Genomic DNA, 23461 nt, shown 5'->3' on the forward strand with positions numbered 1-23461 from the left:
AGCCTCTCAATATGTTGAAATTTTAAAGGAGATACCACTGTGTAAAACAAGTACATTATGCAAGAAGCAGCCCTTATTTTTAGGTACATTCATATAGGGCATTTATCTGGCCTACTCATAAAGTGACAGGTTTATTTTAACTTTGTAACTTGGAGTGGGATGGAAGAGGACTGTTTCCCTGTCCATTCTCATCCCCCCTCTCATTTTTTCTCTCTTCCAGCAGCTACATAGTATCTGCTGTCATGCTTTTTTAAGATTTAATTTTTTTACAGCAGTTTTAGGTTCACAGCAAAACTGAATGAAAGTTAGAGTTCCCATATTCCCTGTCTCCACACATGAATAACCACTTCCATTGTCACCATCCATCGCTAGAGTGATACATTTGCTATAACTGACGAACATGCGCTGACATCATCATCACCCAGAGTCTATAGTTTATATTAGGGTTTGCTCTTGGTAAAGAGTACATTCTATAGGTCTGTACAAATGAATAATTGCATATACCCACCAATAAAGTATCATGTAGAGTATTTTCACTGCCCTAAAAAGACTGTACTATGCCTACTCATCCTCTCCCTCCTACTAACCACTGGCTACCACGTATCTTTTTACTGGCTCCATAGTTTTGCTCTTTCCAGAATGACACATACCTGGAATCATACAGTATATAGCCTTTGAGGTTGGCTTCTTTTGCTTAATAATGTACATTGAAGTTTCCTCATGTATTTTCATGGTTTAATAGCTCTTTTCTTTTTAAAGCTGAATAATATTCCATTGTCTTGATGTACCAAAGTTTATCCATTCACCTACCGAAGAATATACTGGTTGCTTCTAAGTTGTGGCAATTATGAACAAAGCTGCTATAAACATTCATGAGCAGATTTTTGTGTGGATCTAGGTTTTCCAATTTTTTAGGCAGACACCAAGGAGTGCTATTGCTGGATCATAAGCATGTATTTAGTTTTGTGAGAAACCACCAACTTATCTGTCAAAGTTGGTATACCATTTTCCATTCCCACCAGCAGTGAACGAGAGTGCCTATTGCTCCACATCCTTGATGTTGTCAGTTTTGGATTTTGGCCATTCTAACAGATGTGCAGTGCTATTCCACTGTTGTTTTAATTTGCAGTTCTTTGATGACACATGATGTGGAGCATCTTTTCATATTCTTATTTGCCATCTTCTTTGGTTAGGTATCTATTAAGGTCTTCAGCCCATTTTTAAATTCAGTTGTTCATTTTTTTATTGTTGAATTTTAAGAGTTCTTCGTATATTTTGGATAACAATCCTTTATCAGATATCTTGTGCAAAAATTTTCTCCCAGTCTGTGGTTTATTTTCTTGACACTGTCTCTTACAGAGTAGACACTTTTAATTTTAATGAAGTCCAGTTTATAAATTATTTTTATGTATAAAAACATCTCCAATACTTAGGGTTATCTATATTTTCTCCAGTTTTCTAGGAATTTTTTTTTTTTTTTTTTTGTCTTTTTGCTATTTCTTGAGCCGCCCCTGCGGCATATGGAGGTTCCCAGGCTAGGGGTTGAATCGGAGCCATAGCCACCGGCCTACGCCAGAGCCACAGCAACGCGGGATCCGAGCCGCGTCTGCAACCTACACCACAGCTCATGGCAACGCCGGATCGTTAACCCACAGAGCAAGGGCAGGGATCGACCCGCAACCTCATGGTTCCTAGTCAGATTTGTTAACCACTGCGCCACGACGGGAACTCCCTCTAGGAATTTTATAGTGTTACATGTTTACGTTTAGATCAGTCATCGATTTCCAGTTAAGTTTTGTAAAGATGTCTGACTAGATTTTTTGCATGTGGATATCCAGTTGTTCCAGCACCATTTATTGAAAAGACTATCTTTGATCTATTGTACTGCCTTTACTCTTTTGTCCTAGTTGACCATACTTGTTTGGTTCTATTTCTACATTCTCATTTCTGTCTCATTGATCTATGTCCATTCTTTAGCCAACATTACAATGTCTTAATTACTGTAGTTTTATAGTAAGTCTTGAAATCAGGTAGTGTTAGTGCTCCAATTTTGTTTTTTCAATATTGTATTGGCTATTCTGAATTGTCTCTTCATATAAAATTTATACTGTTTGATATTCACAATTTGCTGAGAATCTGATCAAAACTGCGTTGAATCTATAAATCAAGCTGAGAAGAAATATTTTGACAATATTGATAATGACAATTTATAAACATGGAGAATCTTTCCATTTATTCTTTTTTTCTGAAGTTTTGTAGTTTTCCTTATATATATCTTGTATAGATTGTTATATTTCTACTTAAATAATTTGGGGGGTTGCTTATGTAAGTGATTTTATCTTCATTTCAAATTCCACTTTTTATGGCTGGTATAGAAGAAAGTGGTTGACTTACTTATCTATTAGCTTTGTACCCTGCAACCTTGCTGTAATCACTTAACTCCAGAACTTTTTAAATTCTTTTCATTTTCTACATAGATGATCATGCCATCAGTATATCTTTTCTTATTGCAACAGCTAGTACACCCAGTATGATTTTTTAAAAAGGAGTGGTGAGAGGGTACATCCTTGCCTTCTTCCTGATCTTAGTGGGAAAGCTACTAGTTTCTCACCAGGTTTTCTGAAAGTATCTTTGTCAAGTTGGGGAAGCTTCTATCTCTAGCTGAGTTTTTATCATGAACAGGTGTTGGATTTTGTCAAATTCCTTTTCTGCATCTATTATGATCATATGATTCTTCTCTTTAGCTTATTGTGATGGATTACATTAACTCATTTTAAAATGCTGAATTAGTCTTACATACCTGGAATAAATCCCACCTGGTTTTGTATAATTTTTTTTAAACATTGTTGGACTCAGTTGCTAAGATTTTATTGAGGATATTTGCACCTATGTTCATGAGAGAGATTTGTCTGCAGTTTTCTTGTGATGTCTTTGTCTGCCTTTGGTATTAGGGTGACCCTGACTTCATAGAATGAATTAGGAAATGTTCCCTTTGCTTCTGAAAAAGATGATAAAGAATTAGTATAATTTCTCCTTTACATGTCTGGGAGAATTCATCAGTGAATCTATTTGGGCCTGGTGTCCAAATCTCTTTTGGAAGATTACTAATTAGTGATTCAATTTCTCTCATAGATACAAACCTATTTGGATCATCTATTTCTTCTTGTGTGAGTTTTGGCAGACTATATTTCAAGAAATTGGTCCATTTTATCTAGGTTATCAAACTTGTGGGCACAGAATTGTTCACAGTGTTTCTTCATTATCCTTTTAACACCAATGGAATCTTTCGATCTGCTATTATTTGTGTTTTCTCTTTTTCTTAATAGCTTGGCTAGAAGCTTATGGATTTTATTAATCTTTTCACAGAACCAGCTTTTGGTTTCATTAATTTTCTCCACTGATTTCCTGTTTTCAACTTCACTGATTTTTGTTTATTGCTCTAATTCTTGTCTCTTTTCCTCAGCTTACTTTGGATTTATGATTCTTTTTCTAAAGTAGAAACTACTGATTTTAGATCTTCCTTTTTAATATATGCATTCAATGCTATAAAATCTCCCTCTAAGCATTGCTTTCTCTGTATTCACAAATTTTGCTAAGTTATGTTTTCATTTTCATTTAGTTCAAAATATTTAAAATTTCTCTTGATATTTATTGACTCATGTATTATTTATAAGTATGTTATTTAATCTTCATGTATTTTTGGACTTTCCAGTTGTATTTCTGTTACTGATTTCCAGTTTAATTCCACTGTGGTTTCTAGAGCAGACATTATATGATTTCCGTACTTTTAAATTTGGTAAAATCTTATACTTCTCTCCCTTAAACATATAAATAATTCATGTTTGTAATCACTATTGTAACCATCAGCAACTTTAATTTAAAATAAGAGCAGGCATGGAGTTCCCTCATGGCTCAGCAAGTTAAGGATCTGGTGGTGTCGCTCCTGTAGCTCTGGTTACAGATGTGGTATGAAGGTTTGATCCCTGGCCTGGGGACTTCCACATGTTGCGGGTGAGCCCCCCATCCCAAAAATGGCAGGCATTAGATGATCATTAATCTTTTTGCTAATTTTTATTATACTGTATAAGATCTGTATTTCTTGCAATCCAAGAAACATCAACATTCTTTTTAAAATTTGTTCTTAAAAATATACAATATTGCACTTTAATTTTTGGCAGTTTAAGGAGTGGATGAGTTATATAAAAAAATCATACAAGAAACTACAGTTTTTATTTTGCTTTATAAGCATAAAACTTTGTGTAAAAGCAGAACTTACAGTAGTGCCAAACAAACCAAGTATTTACAGTGTCACTGTTAAAGTCTTACCTCTAAAGGAAGATTCAGTGTATTGGATGCAAATATTATTAATCTAATAAAAGTACACTCCTTTCCCCTTTCTGCAGAACAATTTTAAGCTAAAGGATACTGGTGTGAAATGTTTTTGTAATTTCTTTCTCAAGAGAAAATACATGGAAAGATGCTAATTCTTGAAGCATGAAGACAAGACTGCATCATTAAACTCCTTCACTCTTTTCTATATGACTTGAAAAATCTCTAAACTAAAACTGAGAATTCCAAGGTAAGCATTATTTTTAGGTTTTCTATAATATTTATCTTCTACAATTATAAGTACATAAGTTAGTTGGCTTTTAAGTATGACTTTAAGGTCAGTTTCCTGTACTTTTTCTAAGATGCATAAGATAGTGACTATGCATCTGCCTAAATTATTTTTAACTTTTGTTACATTGTAGTGAAACTGTAAACCTTTATATTGACTCATAATTTGCTATTCTACTTTTTAATTCCCAATTAGCTAAATAGTCTAGACAGCTCAATATTTTTTACTTATCATCCAATTAGGAAGACAGTTTTGAATAGCTTTTTGCAAATGCAAATACCAAGATTTAGACCTACTTAACAATATATTAAATATTCAAAGGACCAAAAAGAACATAAATAGAATGTATTGGTAATATAAATAAATGACATGGAGACATTCAATTCTGGCACCACCTAAAAAAAAAAAAAAAATTCAGCAGTACTTTATTTCCCTTCGGATCTTTGGGAATACTTAAAATTTCTAACTTTTACCTTTCCTCCAGAGGAAAAATAATTCACAAATTTGAACTGGGATTTCAAAAGCATAGTATTTCCTTTTGTTACTTCTTAATTTGATCTGCAGAACAAATGGTTATTCAAAGTGTTAGCTAGTAGCCAATGAATTAAGTATGCTTTTACATTTTAGTCCTACCAAGAAATGATTATGTCAAACAGTGATTCATTATGGAAAGATAATGGTTTCTTCTTAAACAACCATGTACCAATTGCATAGTTGTGATCTGAGGACAAAGGTCAAGGTAGAGAGCTACAAAGGCATTAATATATGTTAAGTGAATTGAAATAGACTGTTGAAAAACAGTCTATCTTGGGTAGATGTTAGTGTAAACATAGAGGGAAAAAAAACAGTCATTAGCAAAAAAGTTTTCTTTAAAAATAGGTTAATGCTAAGAACAATAGCTTTTAAATTTTCTGTTTAAAAATAAGCTTAATAAACAAGAATACAAATCTGAATTCAAAACATAGCTCTCTGAAATGCCCTATTTTCTTGCATACAGCAGAAAATACATTTTTCATAGTTTTTAACATTACATGTAAAAATGAGGCACTAGTTAAAACACATTTGAATATATTCACACAAACAGTTGTTTCCATCTCATCCATAGGCTTATCTTTGCTCAATGGTTTCAAGATGGCAAACTGTTCACAAAAATAAATCTTCCGAAGGAGGTGCATAAGAGAAACCAACAAATGCATCATCTGCTTCCAGGACACTGGCGTTCACTATGGAATAGTCAGAAGACACACACACGGAATATGGAACTGTTTCTTCTGTAAACGTGGCATCAAAGTTCCGGATATCATCTGGTCCTGCCTAAAACATCAAGAAGTACATTATTCACCTTAGCTTTTTTTCTATTAATATAGTCTTTCATTAAAACCCCTTTATGAATTTGTCTATTTATTCCTGGCAAGTTTACATGTCTTCCTACTTCATCATGTCTTTGAAACATTTTCTTCTGCTTTTCCTTTCCTGACTTTCATTATCCAGGACCTTCTTAGAGTTAAGGTTTTTGTTGCTGGGTCAGGGGAGGAGAGAAAAGGGTGAGGAAGGCTAGCATAACAGAGTTCTCACCCAGGGCATATAGAAATTCCTGGGCCAGGGATTGAACCCACACCAGAGCTGTACCATTGCCTCAGCAGCAACAAATTGGATCCTTAACTTGCTGAGCCACCAGGGAACTCATCTATGTTCATTTGAATCTCAGACCCGGGAAGTGACTGGCTTTTTCTCTACCCATCACCACCTCTATGTTTAGAAAAGGGACTCAGGGAGGTTTTCAGGGCAGCATTTTGCATCTGTGCTTCATCAATGTGGGGGAGGTTAAAGCCTTTTGATGAAGAAATGAAGGGGCTGTAAGTAAAATTGTGAAAGGTGACTCTTATGCTATAGAGGTCATTTAGGATTTGGCTGTGACACTTAGCACTAGGGATCTAAGGACCTGGAACCTGGGAAATGAAGCAAAGTGGCTATTCAGGCTCGAAGGCAGTGGTTAACCTTCCTTCACGAATCTAATACAAGCAAATGGACTCTCCCCTTCCAATGTATTTACAGATAAAAACTGGGATTCAAATTCCGGTGATTCTTTTAGAGCCCATCCCTGAAGCTCTTGGTTATCTCTGCTTAAGGGAAGGGAAACCTTAAAATGTTCACACCATCAAGTCTAACCAAGGTAAATGGATTCAGAACAAATATATAAGCCAAGGATATAGTTAGTGTGGTAGGTCTACAAATAGCAGAGCAGACCGTGGAAATCCAGGATGCTAGATCCTTCCACATGAGAAACTCCCCAACACAGGAGACTGATGCTAGAAATTATACTCATGTACATATAAAAAAGTCATCAAATTCTCATTTGGAACCCTAAAAGCACGGGCTCTAGATGAAGGCCACCTACCACCTACCTGTTAAAGTTATTGTGAGGATTTGATATGTTAATATGTAAAATCTCCAGAATCTGACACATAGAAGGTGCTCAGTAAATGATGGCAAACATTCCTTCACTTGACTTTATATTTTGCGGATGCCCTTATGGCTCATGGCTAGTACTGATAGGAATATAACACTGTACAGTTTCCATTAAGAGAGAGAGAGGACCCTGCCCTCTATGTGTATGAGCTCACATTCCAGTTCTGCATTCTTATTTATTTTCTTTTTTAGGGCCACACCTCCTGCAAATGGAAGTTTCCGGGCCAGGAGTCGAACTGAGCTGCAGTTGCAGGCCTATGTTGCAGCCATGGCAATGCCAGATCCACAACCTATGCCGCAACTTGCGGCAATGCCAGATCCTTAGCCCACTGAGCAAGGCAAGGGAAAGAACCAGCATCTTCATGGTACCGTGTCAGGTTCATAATCCACTGAGCCACAACATGAACTCCTGCAACTGTAACTTTAAATTTTTTGTTATTTAACCTTTTCCGTGCCTAAGTTAACTCATCGGTATTATGTGGAAAATAACAGTACTATTTTACAGAACTGTTGTCAGGCTTAAGTAAAAGGGTACAAGTATTGAGAACAGTGTAGGGACTAACTTTTTGATCTTTGCTTCTCTGTTAGGGGTAAAATGGTAACATGCTAGGATTTTATTTTGCACTTAAGTCAACACTGTTTCCATTTCCAATGAGTCCCTAGTGCTTTAATGAGCCTGACAACATATTCACTGGGGAACAACTCAACTTGGTAAGACTCTCAATACAAAGAGAAAAATACAGTAACTCTTGAAGGTTCTAGTTTCCTACTGCAAATTCTAGAAGTTAAGGACAGAAATTATCCCTATGGGGTCACTTCTGAAACAGTCACTTCTGGATGAGCTACATGAAATCAGTCTACAAAATGTTAGGTTTATGGTATATAATATCACACCTATTAATTAATACCAGCTAAGAGCAAAGCACTGAAACCAACTGTGAACAAAACCTAAATGGACTGCATAATACTTTTCTGAAATGATTTCCTTATCCTGCTCTAATTTTCTAGAAAAAGAGTTTCATGAATTTCACAGCAACATCAAAAAAACTAAACAAAAGAAAAGCAAATTCAGCTAAGGTATTGCAATCCTAAATAAATCTTGATTTATATTTTCTTCCTGTCTTTATTATAATCTTATATCACAAAAATGCTAATTACCATGTTCTCATTTAACATTATGAGGATTTTCCAACTGTCTGCTCATTTTATATTTATTATCATTATTATCATTTACTTAACAAGAAAAGGCAATAGAGTATAAGAAAGCATACAAAGAATAATGATTTTGGAATCAGGCATAGGTTTTGTTTTTCTTTCTTTTTTTTTTAGGACCGCACTCACGGCATATGGAAGTTCCCAGGCTAGGGGTCCAATCACAGCCATAGCAACACAAGAACCGAACCATGTCTGTGAACTACACCACAGCTCATGGCAACGCCAGGTGCCTGACCCATTGAACAAGGTCAGGGATCGAACCGGCATATTCATGGACACTAGCTGGGCTTGTTACCGCTGAGCCATGATGGGAACTTCCCAGGCATAGATTTGAATCCTGGCTCTGCTACTTCTAACCAGCTACATAACATCTGAGTTTCATTTCTTCACTTTTAAAACACGTATAATTAAAATAATAATAGCAACAACTTGGTACCTTATTTGAGGCATAAATTACATGCTCAAATACATGAAAAGTATACATGCCCATATATAGGAAGCTTTCAATAGTTAGCAACATAATTATTGGCCTTATGCTGATGTATTAACAATCTCCCTATTGTTATATATTTATTTTCAAATATTTCAACATTGCTAATACTTTAAGTAAAGTGTTTTCATCAGTAGATTTAAAAAGTCAAGCTTAAGTGAACATTTTTATCATACTGTCTTACTGTCTTCCAAGTAAGATGTAACAATTTACATTACCAGGAATAATGTTTGTATCTCGTTTTTTTTTTGTTTTATTTTTTGTCTTTTTGTCTTTTCTAGAGCCGCTTCCCACAGCATATGGAGGTTCCCAGGCTAGGGGTCGAATTGGAGCTCTAAGCTGCTGGCCTAAGCCAGAGCCACAGCAACGGGGGATCCAAGCTGAGTCTGCAACCTACACCACAGCTCATGGCAACACCAGATCCTTAACCCGTCAAGCAAGGCCAGGGATTGGACCCGCAACCTCATGGTTCCTAGTCGGATTCGTTAACCACTGTGCCACGACGGGGACTCCCTGTACCTGGTTTTTATACCAGTCTAGAATCAAATTGTGCACTAGCATTGCTTAAAATGTTTGTTAGCTTATTGGTATGAAAATTATACTTCATAATTATTTTACACTGTTTAAAAAACACATTGAGCTCATCCCTTTCTCACACATGCTCTAAAGAAAACTTCACAGTTACTGCCCTGTAAGATATTTTTAGCACTCTATAAATGTAACCATAGTCTTATGGGTCATCTTGAAGTTATCAGATGTACTAGACACCCTGAATGATATACATTTCATAAATATACAGGTAACCGATTCAGTATGATTCCTGTTAGATTTTGAGATCTATTGCTACAATTATGTAAGTTACAGTGCTACATTTCACTATTTCAGAAAGATAAGGATGTAAATTTACCACATTAGGATTAAACGGTGGTGGAATCTTCTTTTGTACAAGATCAGTCCAGCTGAGCGATTCAAAAAAAGGATGATTCTGAATTTCAAGCTAAAATATGAAAGAAATTTTTCATTAACACTGAAGAATATATTAAATATTCACTGAAGAATTTTAAGAAGACAAACCACTTTCACTTTGTGCCTCAGAAATTCTTTTTAGGTACATGTTTATGTTACTCAGTGGAGCAAAGTGGTGTAAAAGACAGATGATGAGGACAGACGTGGAGAGTTACTCAGACTTATGTTCTATACCCGAGTCAGAGGTAAAATCAGGGTGACAAGATCTACTACCAAAAATATCCCATGAAATTCCCTGGTGGCCTAGTGGTTAAAGATTCGGTGTTGTCCTGCTGGGTGGCTCACTGTCACTGCCATGGCTCGGGTTCCAACCTTGGCCCAGAAACTTCTATATGCTGCAGGTGCAGCAAAAGAAAAGAAATGAAGTATTTCACTCTGGGTTGCTACTGTCCAAGGTCGGCACAGTATTGATTCCAACTTTTTTTCCCTACAAGGAGCCACAGAGTAGAAAAAGTAGGATCCAAGTCAGTTTGGTGGGTTTAAAAAGACTTCTCAGAGAAAGTGGTATCTACCAGAGTTCTGGAAGATGAGTAAGTAACCAGTAAATAAGGAATGAGGGGAGGAGTTCCCTGATAGCTCAGGGGGTTAAGGATCCAGCACTGTCACTACCGTGGCAAGGGTTCGACACCTGGCCCAGGAATTCCGTGTGCCTTGGGCACGGCCAAAGGAAAGAATGAGGGGAGAACATTCCAGGCAGAATACAAAGGACTTGAGGTTGTAAAGAGTTTAGTTTGATCAAGAAAATGAGAACCCGATATGGCTGCAGTAGAGGAGAGGATTGGGACTGTCATTCAAGGAGGAGCTCAGGAAGAAAATGAGCCATATCACACCAGGTCTACCTTAGCAATTTATTTTATTCTAGGATCATGGGACGCCATCAAGGAGTTTTAGGCGGGGAATGTCACATATGTGGGTTGTTTGTTTCCTTTTTAAATCACTCTGACTACAGCAGGGGAATGGACTGGAGAGCCATGATCAGATAAAGGAAAAACAAAAGGTAGCAATGCTACGAAAAGTGGTAACGGTGAGAGTAAGAAGTATCTGGATATGGAAACAATCGAGAAGGCGAATACATTAGGATCTGGCAGTTTGTTGAATACCAAAGTGAGAAAGAGAGAACAGTCAGGAATGACTCTCAGATTTCTGACCCGAGGAACACAGAAGGAAGATGGCAGAAACTGAATTTTGAACATTCTGTGTTTGCAGGACACTCAAGAAATCCAAGTGGTGGTGTTGACCAGGCAGGTATTATTTGAGTTACCGCTTACTAGAGAGTGCCGGATAAAGATACAAATGTGAGATGAAGTCACAACCAAAGCCACAGGGCCAACTGAGACTGTCCAGGAAGACAGCACAAGAGAAGAACAGAGAAATCTGTCCAACCACGGGGAATTGCAACACTTAAAAGTCAGGGTGAGGAGGAGGAGCTTATAGAAGAGAATAAGGAGGAATGCCCAGAAACATAGAAAGGAAAGCAAGACAAGTGTGTGCTCTTGCAGAAACTTCGGCGAGTACTGAAAGTTTAAATGCTGCTGAGAACACAAGCTGCAGAACAGAAATACTTAATTCTAGCACCTATTCTGTGGTAGCCTGAGAAATGAGAAGAGATTAGAAAAGGAAGAATGACTATAGAAACTTTCGACATGTTAGGCTGTGAAGAGAGAAAGAGACAGCATTACCTTGCAGGACAGCAGGGTTGAGGGGTTTTTGGTTTAAGAAGCAGGAGACTTGGTAACGTTTAGTTATTCCTCAGGAAGAAACAGAACGTAAGGGAGCAGTTATCTGGGCAGAAAGAAGCACGCACAGGGTTCCCTGCAAGGGATTGGGATCCAGCACAAGCAGAAACTGACCTTTTCCACGACAAAAGGAAGAAGGAAATGACCAGGGCTGGTGTATATAACTCTGCAAATCTGCTAGCAAGAAGCTGAATGAATTCTGCTTTGCTGAGTCTATCTTCCCTATAAAACAGAAGACAGGAGCATCTGCTAAAAGAGAAGAAGAAAAGGAACCTGGAAATTTGGAGAGAAGGTCTAAAATAGTTAACACAGAGAGTAGTAGACTAAACTGGAGAAGACAGAGGAGATGAGTGACCTCACCGTGCTTCCAATGTTTTCACTTGTGTAACTTTTGTCAGCCACGTTCAGCAGCCCAGAGATGACAGCTGGACTCAGCCAGGGCTGCAATTTCAGTACAAGGACCAAGGGGCAAAGAGGTGTAAAGCATTAGCAAGACTGACCTGAAACATGACTATGGAGTCCAAGCTGGAGAGAAAACTGGGGACAGTTACCTGCTGCACTGGGGCATCCAGCAAGGGAAAAGCAGCAGCAGACAAGTTTATTATTCACAGCTCGAATTCTAGACTGATCAACAAACAGCCCCCAAGAATTTCTGAAAAATTATTTGTTTAATTTTGGCCACACCCATGGCTTATGGAAGTTTCTGGGTCAGGGACTGAACCCGCACCACAGCAGCAACCCAAGCCACAGCAGGGACAACACTGGAGACTTAACCCACTGAGCTGCCAGGGAACTCCAAGAATTTCTGAGAAACTTAAATGAATTTACAAATTCATGTTCCTCAGCAGTTCATGAATTCACTCACATAACACTGGTAACTGCACTAGTGATTAAATAACCCTTACTAAAAGAAAGAAAGAAAGAAAGAAAACCTGTAGGTCCCATAATTATTTCAAGGAGGTGTCACTAAATTCTTAGAAAAAAAGGTGATTTAATGTTAATTCAAAGCAAAAAGTATTACCTCATGCAGCCAGGAAGCACTTAAATTCTTGTTAGAGACATGATCTAAAAGTTTAGGTGATCAAAAAACCCATGCCACACTTTTTTTTTTTTTTTTTTTTGGTTTTTTTGCCTTTTCTAGGGCCGAGACCGAGGCACATGGAGGTTCCCAGGCTAGAGGTCCAATCAGAGCTACAGCTGCCGGCCTATGCCAGAGCCACAGCAACACGGGATTTGAGCCATGTCTGCAACCTACACCACAGCTAATGGCAACGCCAGATCCTTAACCCACTGAGCAAGGCCAGGGATCGACCCCCACAACCTCATGGTTCCTAGATGAATTCCTTAACCACTGTGCCATGACGGGAACGCCCATACTTTTTTTTTTTTTAAAGAAAGGAGGGGAGGAAACATTCTAGCAAATGAAAATCAAATAAATAATAGGGTGTGAAAGGTGGATGTGGGGAATGAAAATGAGCGGATCAAATTGTTATGAAGATCGAACGAAAAAATGCATCTGCCAAGTGTTTTAAACACTGTACAGATCTATATAAACACTGGTGAAAATCTGGGACAAGCATGCTTCTTTTTTATGGTGCTATTCTCTAAAAGCTGTATTCATCCCACTAAATAACACATAAAATAAGGTTTTATCTTCAAATTAAAAGCTTAATAAAGAGGATATGAAACAAGATGTACGTACAAAGTCTTCTTTGGCACCAAGTCGATTTTGCCTGTCTTTCTCTAGCAGTTCTTCCAGAATGGACCAGGCTGTGAGGCTCACTCCTGGCCTCAAGTTTAGGGGCTTGTGAAGAATATTGTCATACATCTCAGCAACATCTCGACAATAAAAAGGAGGCTGGGGGAAAAAAACGTTCAATTAACTATGTACAAACAGGGTTAAAACAGTTGGATTTGACCTTGACCTACAAAGAGCAGTCTGGGTCTGGAAAAGTATAGAAGAGCACAGATCTCTGTGGGTGTATGTACATCTGCAGTGTGGTCTCCCATGCAAAGAGATCTTAAAACTCAGTACACTACAGAGCTAAGAACATGTTCACTGAATGAATAAGGGATGGTTTGTTCAAGAACACCATGCATACAGGTGTATAAAAGTTGTAATGGTATTTTTTTTTTTTGTCTTTTTGCTATTTCTTGGTTTCTGTTTTAAAGAAAACAACTACCAACCTTATCACAGGCAAAATGATAGAGACTCAACACAGTTCAAACATTAAATAATTTCCTGGGACTTGGGAATGAACCAAGTAAAACAGATTTCTAGAAAGTGCTCTCCTAAGTATGTGTGGCAGTGAGTCTTCTGCAGAATTAAAATTCTACTCTGACAGCTCAAAGACGTGGTACAGCTTCAACATGAGGATTAGCCAGCTAATTATTGAGTTAAAAGTTTTAAAGTAAAAATAGTTTAAAATGGTTTTTTTGGCTGCACTCATGGCATGAGGAAGTTCCTGAGCCAGGGATTGAACCCATGCCACAGCAGCAACCTGAGCCTCAGCAGTGACAACACTGGACCAGGGAACCCATAAAGTAAAAATAACTTAAAATAATTTTTAAAATTAAAAGAGTTACATGCTTATCATTTTTTCTTTTGAATAAAAAGGAAAATTTTATTTTCTTAAATCTAATTTCATTTTAAAATTGTTAATACAAGTCTCATTAATGTTCCCTTTTGAATCAATTTACATTTTATATACAATGATATTTTATACTTTCAAAGTCCTCTAAGGAAATTCAAAGGATTTGGAAATATCAGGATGACAAATAACCAACACTTAAAGAACTTAAGGTATAAAGTGGTTATCAGGTCTTCTAAGGCACTAGCATAACCAGAAAATTAGATCTCTTAACAAGCGGATCATGGTCAAGGGCAAAGAAGAGACAGTGTTTGGCTGTCCCAGTAATCTATCATTCAAAGTTAGCAATATGAGACAAATGCTCTAAACATACCTTAGGGGATGAAGTTCACTGAGCCCTCCTCAGTTTTCAGAGGAAACACACACACACACACACCCAAACAAAAAAGGCAAGCCCAGCTCAAGCCTCAGCTGATGATGAATTGAGCTTAGTGGGGGCAGCAAGTGCCAGCAATGAGGGCATGGTTCCAGCATGAGGCTGCTCATTCACAGGACCTTGAGGGGTGTCTAAAAACTATTCTGAATGTTTTAAAAAGCTTAAAGAAAAACATACATTATTCCTATAAGGATATATAAGCTAAAATTATTTGCATTTGGTTGGAATGATATTACTGTGGTAAAACTACTTGACTCTTGTTATTCAGAAGCTCTGGCTGATTATGTGTCTTTAATAAAAACTGGGAAAGTTGATTACATAGTAAACATCACTCTTTTTGCAATCAAATCTTTAAGACATGGTATTTATGGTGAAGGGCGTAAAGAGCTCCCAATGATAAAAAGGCAGAGCACCAGTATACTAAATAAATCCTATAAAAACAAAATAGAAGGCAAGACCCAAAAGGCATTACTTTGGTAAGAAAATCTTCTTCTTTCCATATTTTTGAAATTAGGCAGAACAAATTGAGTAAACTGAGTGAAAGTGGATAATTTTAATGTTACAATGAGGTGTCTTTTTTTTTTTTTTTTGTATTTTTGCTATTTTCTTGGGCCGCTCCCACGGCATATGGAGGTTCCCAGGCTAGGGGTCAAATCAGAGCTTAGCCGCTGGCCTACACCAGAGCCACGGCAACGTGGGATCCAAGCTGAGTCAGCAACCTACACCACAGCTCACGGCAACACCGGATCATCAACCCACTGAGCAAGGCTAGGGATTAAACCCGAAACCTCATGGTTCCTAGTCGGATTCGTTAACCACTGAGCCACAACGGGAACTCCGAGGTGTCTATTTCTAAAAAATGCAACTGGGATGAGAATATCTGATTAGTGATTAATACATTAGTATGATAGAGAAAAAACTGTAAAAAATTAGTAATGAAATGAAAAGTTTTTTTTGGGGGGACAATCCCTAATGTGGTTTTAACCAGGTTCTGTTACTGTTATCTAAGCATCCATGAGATTATTGAAAAAGAGAGAGAGGGAGTTCCCGTCATGGCCCAGTGGTTAACGAATCCGACTAGGAACCATGAGGTTGCGGGTTCGGTCCCTGCCCTTGCTCAGTGGGTTAACGATCTGGCGTTGCCGTGAGCTGTGGTGTAGGTTGCAGAAGCAGCTCGGATCCCACATTGCTGTGGCTCTGGCATAGGTCGGTGGCTACAGCTCCGATTCAACCCCTAGCCTGGGAACCTCCATATGCCGCGGGATCGGCCCAAGAAATAGCAAAAAGCCAAAAACAAACAAACAAACAAACAAACAAAACTTGTTTGCAGCAATAACAACAAAAAAAGGATTTCCCTTGTGGTAGAGCATGTTAAAAATCCAGCATTGTCACTGCAGCAGCTCCGACCATGACTGCGGTACAGGTTCAGTTCCTGGCCCAGGAACTTCCACACGCTGTAGGCACAGCCCCCCCCCCAAAAAAAAAAAAAAAGAGAGAGAGAGAGAGAAAACTCAAACCAAATGCATTATATTGGAATCATAACGACAGACTAGAAATACATACCAATCCATACAGCATTTCATACAGAACAGCACCAAGGCACCACCAATCTACAGTATTGTCATAGGGCTGTTTTCTGATTACTTCAGGTGCAAGGTACTGTAGAAAAGATTAAATATTAGAGAAACTCAGGAAGCAATTCAAGACAAACTTTAGGAATAACCGAGAAGTTTAATACATTTTAGGTGTTATATCACACTAAGTTAAACACATGGTCTAGATTCACAGTTGACTGGGTATTCTCATTTTATACCAGTGGTTCCTGGGAAGCGGTACTCTTTAGAATCAACTGGGGCAATTTCCAAAATATACATATTTAAGCATTTCCCCCAGGAACTGTGATGCAATTAAGACAAATGGAAGAGGACAACAATGCAGAAACTGTAACACTAAGTAAGTAAACTGCACTTTTACTCGAAAATTACAACAGCAACATACTGTTTAGAAAAGTGATTATTTACATTTTAATATGTAAAAAAATTTAAACTCATCACAATTTCATACATATAAGATAGTGAATTTGAATTTTAGATTCCAAAATATATATGTTAGGGGTGAAATATGAGTTGCAGCTGCCAGTCTATTCCAAGGCCACAGCAACACCAGATCTGAGCTGCATCTGTGACCTAGGTCACAGCTTGTGGCAAGGCCAGATTCCCAACTCACTGAGCAAGGCCAGGGATCAAACCCAAATCTTCATGGAGACAATGCTGGGTCCTTAACCTGCTGAGCCACAATGTTTTTTTATGTGATTTTTTTATATGATCCAAAGAAATGGCAAAATAAATAAAAAGGCTTTAATAACTTCTAATCACATTTAGATTTTGATAACAAAAATTCAATTTCCTTTCTAAAAACTACAGGATTTAAGAAATATTTTATTAACTATGAAATCAATACATATTCTCAAAAAATGTCTCTTTACACATAAACCAAAACAGAATGATTACAAATAAATATAAGAGCTAAGTTTTAGGAGTTCCCATCATGGCTCAGTGGTTGGCGAATCCGACTAGGAACCATGAGGTTGCAGGTTCGATCCCCAGCCTTGCTCAGTGGGTTGAGGATCCCGCATTGCCATGAGCTGTGGTGTAGGTGGCAGATGCAGCTTAGATCCTGTGTTGCTATGGCTCTGGTGTAGGCCAGTGGCTGCAGCTCCAAGTGGACTCCTAGCCTGGGAACCTCCCTGTGCTGCGGGAGCAGCCCAAGGAATGGCAAAAGGACAGGGAAAAAAAAAAAAAAAAAAAAAAAAAAAAAAAGAGCTAGGTTTTAAACAAAGAGAAAAAAGTAGAACAAATACATTTTTAAGTTAAATAGTTGTTACTTTTAGGTACTTTTAATTAAGTTTCTCATCTTTATTAGAAGTTTGATGTGAGCCATTTTATCACACATTTTCAACACATTTTTCAGGTATTTCACAATAAAGATGAAGTGCTACCTGGTACTTAAGATATATATTATGTCTCATACTAATAATAAATGCATTATAATTAATACACTTTAAGCTAAACATGTGTATGTGAAGTGAGACTAATAAGGCCTTAACATAAATTTTAAGTGTTATTGTCTTAAATAGAAAACACATTTTCTGCTAGTTAACATGATTAGAGAATGGGGTGTTCTGGTTAATAAAATCTGATTTGACAACTCCCCCATCCACTGCATTATTTTATCCTGTTCAAAATTTTATTATGAAATATTTTAACCATACAAAAAAATAAAAAAAATCAAAGTTCCCATTGCGGCAAAACAATAATGAACTCAATAATATCCGTAAGTATGTGAGTTCGATCCCTGGCCTCACTCAGTGGGTTATGCATCCAGCATTGCCGTGAGCTGTGGTGTAGATGGCAGACTTGGCTCACAGATCTGGCATTGCTGTGGCTGTGGTGTAGGCCAGCAGGTGCAGCTCCAATTCAACCCTTAGCCTGGGAACTTGCATATGCCAAGGGTGCAGCACTAACATAAAAATATGTTTTTATATACATATAAAACAAACCAATAGAGCTGTCACCCTCAAATAGGTAATGTTAATACTTTGCCATATTTGCTTCAGTTTATTTCTTTTATAAAACAGTTTTATTGGAGTTCCTGTCGTGGCACAGCAGAAACAAATCCAACTAGGAACCATGAAGTTGTGGGTTCGATCCCTGGCCTTGCTCAGTGGGTTAAGGATCTGGCATTGCCGTGAGCTGTGGTGTAGGTCACAGACGCAGCACGGATCTAGCATTGCTATGGCTGTGGTGTAGGCTGGCAGCAACAGCTCCAATTGGACCTCTAGCCTGGGAACCTCCATATGCCGTGGGTACAGCCCTAAAAGGACAAAAGACATACACACACAAAAACAGTTTTATTAAGATATTCAACATACCATGCAATTCACCCATTTAAAGTGTACAATTTAATGGCTATTAATATATTCGGAGTTATTCCAATATTACCACAATTAATTTTGGGACAATTTCATCACTGATATGTGATTTTTTTTTTTTTAAGGATTAGAAATGTAATCAAATGCTTGAAGAAGTCTAAGGTAAATTTTTAACATTAAAAAAAATGAGCTTAATTTATCTTTGTTGGATTATCTGTGCTATCTCAAAATCACACTTAAAAAAGTATCACCCATCAATAAATGTTAAATGTTCAGAAGGGATAATTATCAGATATTTCCAGCTGTCTGGAATCTGAAAATATTTTTACTCTACTTTTCTGATTTCAAGTTTTACGTATACAGTTTGCGATTCACTTTGCATTTTATATGTGATTACAGGGATGACAAACAGGACATATTCCTTACCTCTGGTGTCCCACAAAATGTGGTTGTGGTGTCAGAAATAGCAATTCCTTCTTTACAAAGCCCAAAATCTGTTAAGACAACATGTCCCTGACAAATACAGGGGCAGAAAGATAAAACAAGAAATACATGGATATAAATGGACACTTTTGGAAACCATTAGATTTTGAAATAATCATAGACTAAGAGGAAAATGCAAAAACAGTACACAGAGTTCCATGTACCCTTCCCCCAGCTTCCCCCAATGCTGACATTCTTTTTTTTTGGGGGGGTGCACCTCACCTGCAGCATGAGAAATTTCCTGGGCCAGGGATCGAACCCACGCCACAGCAGCGACCTGAGCCACAGCAGTGACAATGTGAGATCCTTAACCCGCTGAGCCACCAGGGGAACTTCTGACACATAACTGTAGTATGGTGTCAAAAGAGGGAAACTGACCTTGTTACCAAACTGTTAACTAGACTGCCAAGCTGTTCAGTTTTCACTTTTTTACATGCACAGATTTATGTGTGTATGTGTAGCTCTATGTGGAGAGATCTGTGTAACTACCACCACAATCAGACGGAGAACTGTCCATCACCCCACAGAATAAAAGGACTTTCTCCTGCTAACCCTTTCTCTTTGAACTCCCCTATTCCCTGGGTCCCTGTCCCCTTGCAACCACTAATCTGTTCTCCATCCCTACAGTTTTGACATTTCAAAAATGTTATATGATGGAATCATGTAGTGTGGAACCTTTGAGACTGACTCTTTTCCACTACGCATAACAACAACAAAAATTGCGAGCCAGATTTTTAAAAGACAATACTTACCACTGAATCCAAAAGAATATTTTCTGGTTTCAAGTCTCTGTCAAAAGGAAAGAAAGGCAAAACTGAATATTAACTGAAATGAAATAATAAAAAGACATTTTTACAAGTGATATTTAAACGAGTTTACCTGTACACGATTTTGATGGAGTGCAGGTAACCCAAAGCACTGGCGATTTCAGCAGCATAAAACCGAGCTCTGTGTTCAGGAAAGGACCGTTCTCTTTGTAAGTGAAAAAACAGCTGTAAAATGGGGGGGAAATGAATATCAAGATGATTCACACATAAAGAGAAACAAATATATTCTATAAAGACAAAAAGAGGATTTGTTTTTGTTACTTTAAATGTGAGATAAAAATGCACCAAAGCACAGAACCATGACTCCCTTGCCCGGGTCCCCCACCCACCAAGTAATCAGTCCCTTTTTCGCCAAGCATCCTGCTCCACCCCTGCTAATGTACTACTCATCTCTCTTTTACCCCTCAATCCTCAACGTGGCAGTGTCTTCACCATGCCAGGTAACCCCCTGGAAAAGACTACTAATAAAGGCCAATGAACATGATACTCTCATGTAATTACCTCCTTTTTTGGGACTGTTCCTTCATTTGAAAGAAAAAAAAAATCAAACACTATTCAGAAATTAGAAACTAGTGGCTGCTATACCAACTATATCCCAGAGATATGGTCTGTCTGAGCCAAATACTGTTTTTAGAAAAATCTAAAATAATTGGTAACACTTAGGAACTGGGAATTTTTTTTTTTTTTTAATTCATAGTTTTGGTTTCTTCTGGAAAGAGAAAAAAAAAAAAAGGTAGGGGACTCAGGGGAGCTCTGCACCATTAAGCCTAAATTCAATGTGGTAGCAAGTGGCTGGAGCTTAGTGGCAGCTGAACTCTCCAGTTCATTTCTTACACTTCCTAATTCTTTTTTTTTTGTCTTTTTGCTATTTCTTGGGCCGCTCCCACGGCATATGGAGGTTCCCAGGCTAGGGGTCCAATCGGAGCTGTAGCCACCGGCCTATGCCAGAGCCACAGCAACACGGGATCCGAGCCGCGTCTGCAACCTGCACCACAGCTCACGGCAATGCCGGATCGTTAACCCACTGAGCAAGGGCAGGGATCGAACCCGCAACCTCATGGTTCCTAGTCGGATTCGTTAACCACTGCGCCACGACGGGAACTCCTTTTTTTTTTTTTTCTTTTTGCCTTTTCTAGGGCCGCTCCCGCGGCATATGGAGGTTCCCAGGCTAGGGGTCGAATCGGAGCTGTAGCTGCCGGCCTACACCAGAGGCACAGCAATGTGGGATCCAAGCTGCTTCTGCAACCTACACCACAGCTCATGGCAACGCCAGATCATTAATCCACTGAGCAAGGCCAGGGATCGACCCACAACCTCATGGTTCCTAGTCGGATTCATTAACCACTGCACCATGACAGGAACTCCCTACACTTCCTAATTCTTAATGCATTTCTTACAAGCTATCTTGTAGTCACTGGGTTACCTGGCTCCATACTTACTAACCCACACGACTGGAGCAAGTTACTAAGCTGCTCTGCACCTCAGTTTCTTTGTCTTTATACAACATGACTGTTGTGAAGATAAAATAACACAAAAAGGAGCCAGAGTGCTGGGCACATACTACATAGCTACTACTGGAATTATTATCATAACAAGCAGCAGTTCCCCAACTCTATTACAATACCCTCTGATTCACAGTTTTGGAGAATATTATTAATAGACTTGGTTCAAACAAAAAAAGAGACTCTGTGGGAAAAAAATTAATTCTGGCTTAAGGTATAATATCTCCAGGCCTTTAACATGCTGAAACATACTGTGAATCACCAAGAAGCATGTTGTTAATCGCCAAGGGGATATAACATAAGACATTTTCCAAACTGGCTTCACCACAGAACCCTTTATTACAGGATCATCTCGTTTGATTAATAGTTTGCACATTCTGGAAAATGACAGGCTAAAATAGTACTTATACGCAACCACTGAAACAATAATTATCAATAATTACAATCAAGTTTTGTTCTGCCTCAGTATATATTCTTGCCATATAGCTCAGTGACAAAACGATGCATGAAGTCTGTAGCTTCACACCAAGGTTCTCTTGCCAACCTTCCCAGCTACACCATAAGCCGCTTAGGAAAAGAGCTTTACATCTCACTTCTCCACATCCTGGGTCAGGCTGATTAGCCAGGACCTTAAATACTGTTGCTAGTCAACCAACCACTGTTTATCCCGGGCTTTGCTTTCAAAACTGGTGAGAAAATTTTTGACTCTGTTCGCTTTTTTTCTAAACATTATTGATACTACATAACTAATTATAAAACTCACCTCCCCTCCATTAACGAAATCCAGAACAAAATAAAGCTTTTCAGTTGTTTGGAAAGAATAATGTAATCCAACCAAAAAGGGATGTTTCACATTTTTCAAGAGCACATTACGTTCAGCCATAATGTGTTTTTGCTGTTAACAAAACAAAACAAAATACATAAAGGATCAATTTGTATTCTCACCAGAAAAGAATTCTGTTCACCAAAAAATGGGTTTAGGAGAAACAAAACCATTTTACTTTACCTCTTTTCTGTTGAGAACTATTTTTTTCTGCAACACTTTGACAGCATAAAATTTTCCATCTAGTTTCCGTTTTGCAAGAAGAACCTGTTAAGGTTAAAGGTTGTGCTTACTATTAGAAACTTCAATATTTTGATAGGATTCACTTATCAATAAGTCAATACTTAAATTTTGAAAAAAATATTAAGTCTATAATGGACCTAGGTAATGTAATCGTTCTGCTCTGAAGATTGAAAATTATTGAGTTTATTTCTACCATTCTACTTTTACTCAGATATTTTAAAACAACTAATGATGATGTAAATAGCCATCATTTCTCTGTCACTTAACGTGCTGATATTTGAGTATATTACTAAATTTAAGTGCCAAAATCTGTACTACTTGAAAACTTTGTGCATATGTGTGTGCCAACCCTGAGTCCTGAAGAGTGTCTTTAGAAAATATTGAGGCTAATTTGCAACAACGTGGATGGACCTGGAGATTATCATACTAAGTGAAATAAGACAGAGAAAGAAAAGTATCATATGATACCACTTACATGTGGAATCTAAACTATGAAACAAGTGAACTTTTTTACAAAACAGACTCACAGACAGGAATAAAAGAATTTATGGTTACCAAAGAGGAAAGTTGGGGGGGGGGCTAAATTAGGAGTTTGGGATTGGCAGATGTAAGCTACTGTGTATAAAATAGATAAACGACAAGGTCCTACTGTATAGCACAGGAAACCAAATTCAGTATCTTGTCATAAACCATAATGGAAAATAATATATATGTATAACTGAATCACTTTACTGTACATCAGAAACACAACACTGTAAATCAACTATACATACTTCAGTTTAAAAAGATAATAATAATAATAATAACAATAATAATAAGGAAAATAAAAAAACCCAAAATATTGAGCCTATAAATGTCATGGCTACATAAAAAAAGGAGAAGAAAATGGCTTCAATGGTTTCTCTCTTTTTTTTTTCACAGCCACACTTGTGGCATATGGAAGTTCCTAGGCTAGGATAGAAACACAGCTGCACCTGCAAGCCTATACCACAGCCACAGCAACACCAGATCAGAGCTGCATCTGCAAACTATGCTGCAGCTTGTGGCAACATCAAATCCTTAACCCAACGA

General features: G+C 37.9%; 1 protein-coding gene across 6 annotated transcripts in view; it reads right to left on the reverse strand.

The window, feature by feature from the left end:
• Positions 4053 to 23461, reverse strand: part of LOC100521447 (serine/threonine-protein kinase Sgk3) — a 173846-nt gene continuing 154437 nt past the window's right edge. For all 6 annotated transcript variants that reach the window (XM_021089284.1, XM_021089280.1, XM_021089285.1 and 3 more), the window contains 9 exons: positions 22331 to 22414; positions 22088 to 22219; positions 19875 to 19987; positions 19748 to 19784; positions 18939 to 19025; positions 16145 to 16240; positions 13257 to 13412; positions 9700 to 9789; positions 4053 to 5932 (listed from right to left, as the gene is read on the reverse strand). In XM_021089284.1, coding sequence (XP_020944943.1) covers positions 5762 to 5932; positions 9700 to 9789; positions 13257 to 13412; positions 16145 to 16240; positions 18939 to 19025; positions 19748 to 19784; positions 19875 to 19987; positions 22088 to 22219; positions 22331 to 22414 — 966 coding nt within the window. In that variant the 3' untranslated portion in view covers positions 4053 to 5761. The remainder of the gene's footprint in view (positions 5933 to 9699; positions 9790 to 13256; positions 13413 to 16144; positions 16241 to 18938; positions 19026 to 19747; positions 19785 to 19874; positions 19988 to 22087; positions 22220 to 22330; positions 22415 to 23461) is intronic.

This window comes from Sus scrofa, chromosome 4, assembly GCF_000003025.6.
Source record: "Sus scrofa isolate TJ Tabasco breed Duroc chromosome 4, Sscrofa11.1, whole genome shotgun sequence".
Taxonomy (NCBI): Eukaryota; Metazoa; Chordata; class Mammalia; order Artiodactyla; family Suidae; genus Sus; species Sus scrofa.